The sequence below is a fragment of the Phallusia mammillata genome, chromosome 2, assembly GCF_965637545.1.
Source record: "Phallusia mammillata chromosome 2, kaPhaMamm4.hap1.1, whole genome shotgun sequence".
NCBI lineage: Eukaryota > Metazoa > Chordata > Ascidiacea > Phlebobranchia > Ascidiidae > Phallusia > Phallusia mammillata.
In genome coordinates, this window is record NC_137253.1 from 13,773,881 (window position 1) to 13,786,992 (window position 13,112).

A 13,112-nucleotide genomic window follows, 5' to 3' on the forward strand; every position below is an offset into this window, starting at 1 on the left:
ACTTTGCTTATACGTTTAGCTGGGCAGTATTAAGCTCCAAAAGCCAAATACAAGCTGGCCTAACTCAAAAGTACAAGCCCCAAATCCGTTCCAAACCCGAAATTGTATTCAAAAAGCCCTATTTGCCCGAAAGTTAGATTTACCAAGGTTGTGACCAAGAGTGAAGTCCTATCCGATTTAAGTTCGTTTTATTTAAACCCACGTACATTACTTTTAAGTACAAGTTTTTTTTAGTGACGGATCAAGTCGTACTGGGATGTTTTGCGGAGTTGCCAACCTGCTCGAGCGTCTAAAGAACGAAAACAAGGTGGATGTGATGAGAGAAGTGAAAAATCTTCGCGATTTGCGTCCTAGAATGGTCGGCAGTGTTGAACAATACGAATTCTGTTACGAGGCTGTTCTACAGTACGTCCAGTCGTTCGACACGTACGGTAACTTTAAGAGCTCGGAGTAAGGAACTTAAGGTTAACATAGCACAGCACTATTGGCGTCGACTCAGGCAATTTTTGTAATTGACTCAAGTCAAGTGTTTTTTGTACATTTACTCGGTGTTTGCTTATCAAGTCTTTTTGGCTGTAGCGTTTTTATACGAATTCCACTGACAAAACTCGTTTTAACTTGTACATAAAGACAAGAAATGAATTGTCGATTTGTAACCGTTTATTTTACTGCCAAGTTTTTTGTTTTAATCGTGCAATAATCGCTGGTTCTGTTTTGTGCCATTTGTTACTGTTGTTGGTAAAACGCGTCTTTTATTGTTGCACAATTAGCAGTTCACTGTCTTTGTTTAGGTTTGGATTTAATTTTGGGTTTTGCGTAGACTTCACCCTGAAAAGCTACTCATGAAAAGTTTATATTTTTGGCTGTTGGTATTGTTTAATTTTAAGGGTTGGCTCACAGACGTCTGTTTTTTTTCTGCTGCGTTATACGTATCCAATTTTTTGGCGGTCCGCTTATTTGCGAGTTGATGATGACTGTTGTAAACAATGTAATATGCAATAAAGTATAGCCCACACTTACTCTCAGTGTCTGACACTATAGCTCGAAATTTAAGAATCTGAACCGACGAGGCAACGGTGGTTTGGTAATTTTGCCAACATAATGCAGCTCGTTTGTGGATCCCAATTTATTACCCCACGAATCCTGATAATTTCGATAAACATTCTTTAACTTGCTGCTGTTTGTTTAATACAAGGGTTTTGGTAGATGTGAAAGGCTGTGCAAAAACATGCACTATTTACCCGTAGAGGTATTGTTGTGTGATACTTGTAGCACATGACGTCAAAGCAACCATACCGAAACCACGATCCGTTAAAGAAAAAGAACGAAAAAGAATGTAAAGACGCAATAATAAGGAAACCAGACAAAGAAAAATGCCCCCAAAGTTATGCTTTCAACCTGTTTTGAGTCGCGATTCCTTTTTTTATGGGATAAAATTTGCGACACATCAACCAAATAAGCCAAAAAATTACACTTCTTTTGCCTATAATTTCCCAAATACAATGAAAAACTTTTCATAAATAAATGAAATGTTTAAAAATAAATTTCGTAGAGGCATCCATCGCTTGAGAAACCCTTCCAACCAGGAAAAATCACTGGCTTATCTTTACATTGGATGCAAAATGAGTTTAAACTTACGAATCCCACATTGATGTTACATGGGTTTGAATACTAAACTATATGTCCCTAAAACAAGTTCGGATATCAATACTATACGAATAACGGATATCATACACGCGAATATTTATATTTTGGTTATTAGGCTATGTTAACCGACTAATAAACAGGAATCGTCAGATAATCAACTATCTAATTCTACAAGAAACGTTTATTACAACATATTTGAAATGTAAAACAGTTTTCTTTTTTATCTTCACAAATGTCCTGAATTTGAAACTTCTCAACTTACTGCTTTTAGGATGCATTAGTAAAAAAGTAGGTTTATAGGCTACTATTTAGCATAGTAACATAGTTATAATTGTTTTGCATTTTGTCCTCTTCCCGTTCCTTAACAAAGAAGGTTGCCCCACGCTGAGTTTACGCCTTTAAAATGCACGAATTCCGTTTCAGAATCTTAATTTAGCTTTCTAGCTAAATCTCATTGCAAAACTGGAACTGTCCGGTTGGCACCTGTAGGCTACATACACACAATTAGGACTACCATTTTAATTAGGACAAATTAGGACATGTCCTCCTTTTTAACAAAAAACAAGTTGTCCTCCGAGGATTAAAAAACTAAACCAAATGTCCTCCTTTTTAAAGAATTTCTGATTCACCAACTACATAAGTAACAATTATGCCTTTGAAAACAGCTAAATATTAATCTTCAGCTTATTTTTTAAAGAATACAGGTGGGTTTTTCAGTGTAGTGGTGTGATAAACGTTTATCTTTGTCCGAATTATAATTCAATACCGTCTAATTTCTAAGGCTTTTATTTGTAGGCGCCCAAAGTATTTTTTTATGTTCTTTTCAATAATGTATCCTCCTTTTGGGGGATGGAAATATGGTAGCCCTGCACACAATAAACTTATTTCGCGCATTCGCAACTTACTTGTGCCACCTAGCGGCAGTGTTTGTTTAGCGTTGGACACGGGTTTGACAGAACCTTTTTTCACACAATTTGTTTTCTGATTTCGTTTTACGTTGAAGAAACTTAACTCGCTAAAAAGGTACGAAGCCCGATTTTCTTACATCACTCAGTAGGCTAACAAACCAGAATAGATGCCAAATTAACATTAAAATTTTGTACATTGGAGAATGGGGCACAATAATACAAATCGTTTTGTGATTTTTCTAGCTTGTTGCATCAAAACACGACCAGGTCACCAAATTACGTATTTTTTCAGTGAAGGATCAAAACAAATACGTAGGACTACGTAGCCTACATGGATAGAGTAGGCCTACTATAGCAAGTATTTATGTAGGTTACATAGCCTATAGTTCAAAAAACGTTTCAACTCGATTGCAACAAATGAACAATCCGTATACAATGCAAAACTGATGGTTCATATTTTTAGTGATAGGCAGAAAGTGCAACAAATGTTGGCTACTTTTAGTCTAGGCCTAGCCTACAAACGAAATCTACAATTCACTCTTGCGACGTGTAGGCCTATGGTGTTAAAATGCTATTAGGTCTAACTAATTGAAATAAACCAATCATTTGCTTCGACGGACTCTAACTGAAGCGCGTTAGCCTGTCAACAAAAATGACATTCGAGCGTCAATAAAGAAAATCACATTAGGGGAGAGTGGGGTAAGTTGTTACAGGGGCGGGTTGTTACAACGCGAATAACTTCGGCTATGTTTTTATAAAACCGCTGGAATTACGCATGTCGGTTGGTACATCCGGGACGGCCAGCGTGACAAAATTTGGTTAAATTTGTGCGGGTATTCGCTGACTTCTCAAATTTTGCTATTTTGAGGTGTGTAAAGTAAATTTTTGGACTTAAGCTAAATCGACTCTCCTAAAGCGCACAAAATAATAAATTCTATAAAGCAAGTTTTTTTGTCAAGTGATAGTGGTATGTTAGCGCCTTGTACAAAAATAAAGTTGCAAACTTTAGCTAATTTTAAGTCCAGTTTGGTTTAAGTTGCACCATGCTGGTGGGGTGAGTTGTTACAAGGTGTCCCACATCTGAAACAATGATTATCATCTGGGCCTGAGAAAGGTAATACTTAACTTTTGTTAATAAATAATGTGCTTAAAATGTTATTTAGTGACAATATGTTGTTGTTGCAAGCTCATAATTTTTTTAAAAGTTAATTATATATGTGTGTAAAATCCAGGTTTTGGACCAAGTTTGAAAACTTACTACTATATCAAGGACAAGAAACTGTAAGGACTATAGGATGTCATTCATTCCATGGTTAAAGTTATGTCAAAAGTTAAAGTTTGTGAATTCATTGACATAAAGTACTTTAAAAATGAATTTGATTGTAAACTGTGTTGTGTTCATTCTATAAACCTTTTGATCTGTTTTGTTATTTTAATAAACAACATGATTTGTGACATACAATGATACTTGATATTATAATACTCACATTGTACATAAGCTTGTGATGTGACTTCTATTTTATGAAAGAAACTAAAATATTGGTGCAAAACAAGATACTTGATATTGCTACCATTTCAAAAAGTTTACTTTTGGACTCTAAACAACTGTTTTGTTCACTTCAGAAACAATGATGTCACCAATTTAGCAAATTTGGATTGGAATTTCTGAATCGCGATGAATAAAATTGTATAAATTGATTATAACTTAAAATAAATAGTTAAGATGAGTAAAAGTCGAAACAAATTTTGTAACAACCCACCCCACTCTTCCCGACGCCAGGCCCATTGAAGGCGTCATACCGAATCAGCCGGTCACCAAGCATTCCCCACCGTATGGCAAGGCGTAGGCTAGAACAATCTAGCCTGGGAGGGATTCAAATCCACGAAATAAGATTTTACGGGACTCGATCGATGCTTACATAAAAATCCTTGTTCTCCTTTTCACTTGTCTTTCTTTCATGAATTTAAATCAGTTTGGGAAAACACATTTTCTCTGCCTAAAACCGTTCCATTTCACTTCAAATATTCATAGAGCTTGCTGGTGTTGTATAATGCCAGCTGTAAAGAAAGGAATAATTTCTTTTATGCAATTTCGCTGAAGGCCTTATCTTTACTTGAAACGCGTTTTGGAAATTACTAGATAAACACATTTCCGAAGAAAAATTGAACATAAATACTCATTTCTTTTTTATTGATATCCCATTTAGCAACGAAGATTTCCAACGAGAACTGTGGGAAATTCTAGCGTAGATAATGACGCGACGTATTGGTGGTTTCCAAGGTGTCTTGGGTAGCGACACTCCGCAAAATAAACTCAACCGGGTGAAGCCCGCATGCCCTTTTGTTCAAAATTGGAAACTACGCAGCTCTCGTCACGGATGGATGGAGTTGTTTGTGCGCTGTGGCAAGCAAGACAAGGAAATGGCGGAGGCCAAATTGGTTCGTCATTGAAATCGACCCGATGTTTTGGCAGTTTTTATCGCAAACAATGTTCAGCTATGGCATAAACGCTTTAAATATATATCAGTCAGTATGTAACTGTCATAGTCTTGTGATAAGTTTGTGACTTTAACGCGTCAGCAAATCAGCAATGAGCATACAGACTGTTGAATACACACAACTTTAACCAAAGTTTAATGACATACTCAGTTGTTAGTGCAGCCAGTGTTTCACGTAAGTTTATTTTGCTTGGTGGAAGAAATACATTTTGTAAAAAAGTTGGGCGCAAGAACCGATGTAAAGATGGAACTGTGTGTGTTTTTATAGGCAATGGATTCAAGTTTTTTATGTATATTTTACAGTTTAATTGAATAAATATAGGCTTTTTCAGCATTGTGTCAATCTAAGTTGAAGATCTACTTTATTTTTTTTGTGAAAAAAATGTAGTGGAAGTTGTATGTGAATATTAAAATACAGCTAACACAGTTCAAAACAACAAGATTACATTATACCAAATTTAGATGTATATATTTAGACATATTCAGTTTACTTGGTGGAACTTTTGGCTTGTTTTAATATGAAAACATGTTTTTTTTGTTAAATACCAATGTTGTATTTAAAAAGCATAGCCTTGGTCTCTATAAGCCACAAATCTGTACACAATGTATATTACAATCTATTCCTCTCCAAAAGGACTGGGTTAGCATTAAAGATGCAAGATTTCACTAAATACCATTGAAATTGTAGTGAGCATCTTTTTCACCTGAATTTATTGTAAATCAAAAACCACAGAGACAACAGCAAAAATATAAACTGCTATAAAGCCAATGTTCACCAATACAACAAAGAAACCAACATGTTAGTTTCATGCTTTGCTAACAAAATAATTGCCCCTATTTATTTAAATCACCCCAGAGAACTAATATAGGCTACTAGAGGTTAAATTATGGCTGTTAGAAGTGTTTTAAAAACATAACAAAGACACAGATTTTATACCTGAATTATAAAAATGTCTAGGAAATTCAGGACGTCTGTTAACCCTAATTTAGGCACAGTCAACCACCAATTTGCTTTAGATACATGAACAATGGTGTTATATACATATGTTTATAATTATATTTGTATTTTTTGCATGTTTAGTTTTTTGATGCAAATAAAAACAGAACTGATGTTTACTGTTGTATTCCAATAAAAAATGGAAGCAACATGGAAACCAATTCATATGAAATGCAATACAAAAACAACTTTGTAAAAAACAAAGACTTCAAGTGAGTTGAATCAAAAGAGTTGTGTTGTATTAATTAGTGACCTGCTAATGTACTAAAAGTGCCAGATTACTTTTTTGTTCCTATTTCCACTGCATAGTCTACCACTGGACATTTCTTGGATTGTAATAGTACATGTACATAAACCTGATGTCACAATAATTTGCTAAACAATGAAAAGTGTTAGTTTTTTGTGTTAGTCAAATGTTTTTTTTATTTCAGTCTTAATGTATTTTGTCCTGATGATGATTCTTCACCCGACAGTGACGAATACCGGCAGGTTTTTAGCTCTGCAGAGTCATACCTTAATCGCAATGCAACACCACAGATTGAAAAATCGTCATATCACAGTCTGAAAAACTTCAAAAAAATTGTTCAAAGGTTTGTGTAAATATATTTGGGCAAAGATGAAATGTGAACATAAATACTTAAATTTATTTTTGGTTTAAAATCATTGTGTCAACATTTAAGGTCTCATCAGTGCAGTTGGTGACAAGACATTAGCTGTACAGTCGAGTGTAGCCAGGCTACGTCAGTCTAGTTTGTTGGACAAGCTTAACGCTATTATCGTAGCCTTGCCACACTAGCCAGTAAAGCCTTGTCACCAGCTGCACTGATGAGGCGTTATAGGCCAATACAGTGTACACTGTCTACAACTAATTTAGGTTTATATAATTAATCATAATTACATGGAAATGTCTCTTTTTTGGTCATAGTATATAGTCATGAGCAATAGTCTACCTACCCAAAAAGGATTGTGTTATAGGGTTCGAGTGTTTTCATTAGATTCTGAGATAAGTATTTGTCTGTGCTCACAGGAAATTGTTGTTCATGATGTCACAGTTACAATAAGCTTAGTGAATCATCCCTTATTATGTGAAGTTTTAGTTAGTTTTTTTTTAGATTTGGTTTCTTCCATACACATGAGTCACTGCTACACAAATTTGTTATGTGTGACAAGTTGTCCTTAATGTTTGTCTTGATTTTTTGACAGGAATAAAGAAGCCAACATTCAAACTACTTGGGGAAGATTGGCATCAGTATTTTTTCTTTTGCATTGGTATTCACTTCGCATTATAAGGGCTCCATGGAGAAAGTCTTACACAAAAGTGAAAGTATGTTTTTTTAAATATTTTCCATTCTGTTACTTGGAAAACATTTTCCATTCACAGTTATGTGTTTTTTTTATTCTGAAAATAAAGAGAGCTTTGATATTTTTACAGCTAATGCAAGTGTATAACCCTATTGACAAAAATAGTGGCAAAACATTTAAGGTTTGTTTTTTTAGCATACAATTACAAAATGATATGAATGTAAAGTTCATTAATTAAACAAAACTAGTTAAAATGTAAAACTTATTAACTGGCTGGCTGTTTTATTAATGTATCAAATTAAATGTATACTTTATGTATTTTTTGCAGTATCTTATGTACATTGTGGCATAACCATGGTTTGTTTTTAATTACTTATAGATATATAGCGGAAGTTACCACCATGCCATAGGACAGAACTTGCCGAAAGATGTGGCAGATGAACTGATGGGAAAGTTGGGATTTATTTATCACAGACCAAGACAGACATTCTTCTTTCACCAGGAAAGCCTCCTAAAACCAGGAACTGGTACATGGCAGGATGCTCTTCTCAATGCAGGAATGGATTACTTTCTTGTGCATGTAAGATGCGCCCTGGGTTCATCGCAAATGGGACGTTCAATAGAAATTGACATTCTGTCATTGCCCAGCACTTTACCAAGAACTAAAACCAATGAACCAGAAAATAAAAATAGGATTTCTAGATTTGAAAACTGGAATACTTTGAATAAGAAACAACACATGGGTGCGTTTCAACCTTATGGAAATACACCTCAGGTCAATTCAGCACCTGCCATGCCTACGGACAGGAATACTGATGAAAATTTTTCTCTGCGCTCACGTTGTATGAACTCAGAGCCCAGACTGAACAGGGTTGAGAAGGAACCAACAAATTTTTACCTAAACACTGCATACAGGCCTTCGTCCCGGCCACCATCAAACAAAGGTGAACTGCAACAATCAAACATACCATATAGTCATAGGATTTTGACGCCACCAAAGCAACAGGAGCCGTTGCGTCGACCTCCTCGGCAATATGTTCCACAGTATTCTGAAGAGGATTTATATGAAGGAAAAGACCCCTCTGACATTTCATTGGAAGATGGGGCCATAAAATACCCGCCTATAGGGCCATTTGTTACATCACGGTTTGGTATGGAAACGCTCCGAAGAATTAAACAGGAGCCCCTAGTTCGTGGTATTCAGTCAGTATCAGTAAGCAACCAGTTAAGAGACCCGCCAGATCGAGACTACGTTAGGGTAATGCCAATTAACAGAGCACACAAGACTGAAACCTTTTCAGGCACTGAACCCTTATCAAATGCGGGAATATCGACTGGTCCTAGTTATTTCAATACTAGTCCCCTCTCGCAAACCGACGTAGCAGGATCCTCCACCGGTGGTGCGTACGTGCAGGTTCAGCCACCCAAACGAGGTGAAGACAGCCACATTTACCAAGAAATTAGTGACGACCATTGGCCGCCTCGCCGTTAAACAAGAGCGACAGTGGAACTTCATTTTTGTTTAATAAGTCTTTTCAATAAGTCATGCCTGCGTTATGCCACATCAACCGTGCTACTGGTGTCATTTGTATTACTTTGAGGGCAACTCGCACTTGTGTTTTACGTTGAATATGAGCTTTATTTTGTATTTACCTATATCCTTAAAAACCATTGTTTTGGGATGTTGGGTTTATGAACAATTTCCATTTTTCAATTGCCACTGAGTGACGAAATCAGTGGCGCCATTTATTACCACGCGGCCTGTCAGATTTGGTTAGGGGAAATTCCACATTAAATTAACGATTTTTTTAATTTATCGGGCCTCCTGTGATGATTTGTGTGGGGTGTTCCGTGTCGAATTAACAAAGGAGAGGTGTAAATGACACCAACTGGCTAGCCCAACGCAACCGGTTTTATTCAGCCTTTTACAATAACATAGTCTACGGCGATCCCTGCTTTGGGAACCCGAGGCATTTTCCATTACACGTTTATAATAATTATACGACCATCATTGAGACACCTGCCAGGGGGCAAATTGCTCCACCTGTTCTTTTTCGTGGCCGCATTTGAATTAACAAACGATAGATCGACAAGACATTTTTGCTGCAAAATAGGATCGAAATCGTAGTAACGCTGTAGTTATGATGCTGAAAAGGGTATTTATTAGGCTCTGTGATTTTATATTGAAATCCTTCTTTGCATGGAAATTTTGTCAAAATCTCTTTCACAAGTATTTCCAGTTCCCCATTTTACCACGAAGCCAAGTACCCATTAATGTTTAGCTCTCGGTTGTGTTTGATTAGTTGACGATGTATTTTATTGGTCCCCCTTCACATGAAATACAAATTTGTTTCCGACGTTTTTGAAACTTGTTGTTTGCTTTTGTTCCAGGCTTTAAAACAAGCTGATTCTAACAGGCAAACTCAATAGAAGTTTTTTCGTTGCAAGTTTACCATCCAATAAACTTTTCCGAACTATTCAAACTTTATTTGTTTTTCACGTGATATTTGCACAACAACAAAGAAACAGATTGTAACGAATTGGTGGTGCAACGCAATGTTAAATGGGAAAAGCAATTTTGTGCAAATAGCCTCTATGAGATGTAACTCAACCAAGAAATTAATTAGAGCAGTGTTTCAAAATTGTTTGTTTGAAAAGAATTTACCTAATAACCACGGTATGCCTGCAGTGCAAACATGAGTGAAAACGGTTCCGCCTTTCGAAAAAACGCTGTAAAGGGCGTTCGAACCACACGGAGGTTTCACTTAGGTCGAATCTCAAGGACTGAGAACTTCTGCTACAGCAAAGTACACAATGCTCGCTGGATTAAACCGAAACTTGTTTTGCGGCAATTTCCCCACGTTTTAAGCTGAACGCTCGGTATTTTATGATTACCAGTTCATGTTACAACTAAACCAATATTGATGCAAGGACATGATCTAGCTAAGTTAGTAAGTAGTCGAGTGTCCTGGCAGTCACAAGTTGCAATAGTTTGTCATATGACCTCTAGTAGTCAACACCACGAGTTACGTTCGTTACGCCACGTCGCGCACGTTTGCTTTGCACAAAAAGCGATTCGTCTGTATGAAAGGGTAGATCTTTTGTGCCGATCGAATGATGTTGGTATGTTCTTTTTGTGACGAAGCGTCATCCACGCTCGTGTTGGTTCAGGCATGATACCCAAGTATGTATGAACTGAACGCGTAGGGTTCCAATTATGTACGTATGAACGCGTTCCGGTGAATATCACACATTGAAACTGGCAAATCACCGAAACCGATGATTCACGTATCTCCTATCAATAATTTCGTATATACACTAATCCAGTTCAATGTTATACATTATAAAGCCATATGTTTGTTCACTTCCGTGGTAACCCACAAATAGCTATGAGAGCATTGTAGGCACCGGATTTGCTCAGTCCTTTGCCGGAACATACAACAAGCAAAAACCGAGCGGACATTTCAGTAACGTCTGGGAACCCTTCTTCAGACGTTACACCGAAGAAAAACGTGGAATTTTAAAGGTAGTTCCGCCGTTATGTAACCGCTTTGCAACTGGGAATTTCTAAATATGTACCATGGTCGTGTTTGAACGATTTGTACTTCTGCTTTGACGTTTCAATTGCAAATGTCCCAGCGGTAAAAATACCCACGTTGAATGAAGCAATATTTCCGAACCTATGCAAATATCTACGTTGCGCCGTAGTAAATAAACATCGTGTTTTACGATCTCAACATCTCCTGAGTAAACCGTGCCCTTGTCGCTGGAGATTATATAACATTTTAACCTTAAAGGAAATTTAATGAAAAAACAGTCCATACGGATGGAAGAATCAATTGCCGGACGAAGTTGTAAGAGTTTTTTTTTAATTGTAAGATTGTTTGTTCGCAGCTTTTTTTTGTCCATTTGCAAATTGGCCATGGCCCGATTGAAACATGAAATTGTATTTAGCTGTTACGTATTATGTCAATTTGTATGTGCGTTTTACCCCTTCTTATTGACTTGATTGAAATAAATACTGTCCGGGAAAACAACAGATTGCATGTTTTTAGATCGACATACAAACTCACGTCACCAATGTGAACTGAGATGAGCCAGCACAACATCAAACTTTCAAAAGGGAAAGTCATAATGTCTGACAAATTGGATTATGTATAAAAAAACTGTAAAAATATTATACGGTTTATGTAAGTGTGTCAGTTCCCTTCAAGTGAAATTACCCAATTGGTCAAACGCCAACAACAATCGGATGCACATAGTTGTTTTCACAGACTGGACGAAGTGCTAAATAAGGGACTGAAACTGATAGCCAACACCGAATTACGTCAATTTATCGTCTGCGAACATGAACAGCAAGTTGCATCAGCTAAAACGATTCGACTTTGAGCATGAGAAAAGCAATCATAAAGACGTTGGTTGAAATTTGACCGCAAACATTTATTTGAATAGTTGGCCGACATGTTACACTGCCTTTACAAAACAATCAACGTTGCCTGAGAAAGGCTGCGCGTATCTCTACTGCTTCACGTGGCCAAAGTTGGAATTAATATAAATTCCATACCTGGTACCTCACCTCAAGTATCATATTGTAATCTACATTTATGTTGTGTAAGACTGGTTTAAAAGACATTTATACCGTCGTTATTGCGTGTAAACACCATATGATCATTTTTTGGTATAAAATGAAATTGATGGATATGTTTATGTGATTTGTTTCAATGTCAGGATTTTGTGAAATGGCTTGGAACAAATTGTATGAAGTGAATTTTTATTATTTTTTCGGTAACTTTTTTAGCACATATCTTTGGAGTCATTCATTTGCCGGAATTTGATTTGTAGTATATTGTAAAAGTGCATCTTTCCGTGTTTTGTGCTTCACACAACTCTGCAACTTTATGAATTTCCACGTCCAACTAAATGTTGAATGTTGCTTGCCAAAACTATAAGCTTTTAACAAAACTTCCTTCGTTTAGCGCGCCCCTTTTGCACTTGAAACTTGATTTAAACAATATATCATTCTCCACATGCGGATGTGACGAAGCTTGGGAAGCCACAACACGGGTTGATCGAACGAAGCAATTTTACCAGGATTAAATCCAAGTGTATCGTCAGCTCTCAAGCCGAAAATTTCTCAAGGATACGTGTCTAGAGTTTTATTTAGCGCTATCGCCACTTGTGTACTGTTGCCAGTGGTTAAGATCAGCTGGAATCAAAGCGTGCTTACTTTAGCGCGTCTCGTTAAGCACTTTGCGATCCAGGATGTTGTTACAGACCAATATGTGTGTCCGCGCGAAGTTGCGACGTTGTCCGCAAAATCTTTAGCCGCTATTTTATTAAACATCGCTTATTTGTGCACAAAACGCGCGGCTCGGTGTTTTGAAGTGCAAAATCGCGTCAGGACACGTCTGTCTATTATCGGTTCAAACGGAAGCAGGATCGACGTTTTATTCACATATGTACCTATAAGATGAGTTTTGTGGTGGAGAAAACACAATCATGGACATAAACAGAGATACAAACAAAATTGAAGAGGGGGAGATTACCAAGGACCTCGAACTGACCCTTGAAGAGGCAATCGGCATTGTTTTCAGACGTGCGTCAGGTAAATGAACCATCTACTTCTTACACAAGTGGCATATAAACCAATGATTCACGCTTCTCAAGAAAATACCAACTTTTCAGGAGCGTTTCGCTACGCCGTCTTGTCGCGGTAAGAAACAAAGGACGGAACTACTGTGTTTATTCCGGGATTTGTTT

The 13,112-nt window shown here is 37.0% G+C and overlaps 3 protein-coding genes across 3 annotated transcripts in view; all 3 read left to right on the forward strand.

The window, feature by feature from the left end:
- Nucleotides 1-1,019, forward strand: part of LOC145213917 (uncharacterized) — a 115,177-nt gene extending 114,158 nt beyond the window's left edge. The window contains exon 29 of the mRNA XM_080082326.1: nucleotides 235-1,019. Within this exon, the coding sequence (XP_079938452.1) occupies nucleotides 235-454 (220 nt within the window). The 3' untranslated portion in view covers nucleotides 455-1,019. The remainder of the gene's footprint in view (nucleotides 1-234) is intronic.
- Nucleotides 1,020-4,793: 3,774 nt separating this feature from the next.
- Nucleotides 4,794-9,720, forward strand: LOC145213919 (uncharacterized). The gene is made up of 5 exons (XM_080082327.1): nucleotides 4,794-4,994; nucleotides 6,135-6,262; nucleotides 6,482-6,640; nucleotides 7,254-7,374; nucleotides 7,732-9,720. The coding sequence occupies exons 1-5, from the start codon at nucleotides 4,809-4,811 to the stop codon at nucleotides 8,842-8,844; spliced, it is 1,707 nt and encodes a 568-aa protein (XP_079938453.1). The 5' UTR covers nucleotides 4,794-4,808; the 3' UTR covers nucleotides 8,845-9,720.
- Nucleotides 9,721-12,851: 3,131 nt separating this feature from the next.
- The window catches only part of LOC145213019 (uncharacterized), a 55,907-nt gene continuing 55,646 nt past the window's right edge, over nucleotides 12,852-13,112 (forward strand). The window contains exons 1-2 of the mRNA XM_080081263.1: nucleotides 12,852-12,957; nucleotides 13,038-13,065. Coding sequence (XP_079937389.1) covers nucleotides 12,852-12,957; nucleotides 13,038-13,065 — 134 coding nt within the window. The remainder of the gene's footprint in view (nucleotides 12,958-13,037; nucleotides 13,066-13,112) is intronic.

Excerpts from the sequence above, each read along its gene's own strand:
- LOC145213919 (XM_080082327.1), top strand. The coding sequence starts at position 4,809 with ATGACGCGACGTATTGGTGGTTTCCAAGGTGTCTTGGGTAGCGACACT. Across the intron at positions 4,995-6,134 it reads AAATGGCGGAGGCCAAATTG|TTTTTTGATGCAAATAAAAA; the intron begins GTTCGTCATTGA and ends TTGCATGTTTAG. Across the intron at positions 6,641-7,253 it reads TTCAAAAAAATTGTTCAAAG|GAATAAAGAAGCCAACATTC; the intron begins GTTTGTGTAAAT and ends ATTTTTTGACAG.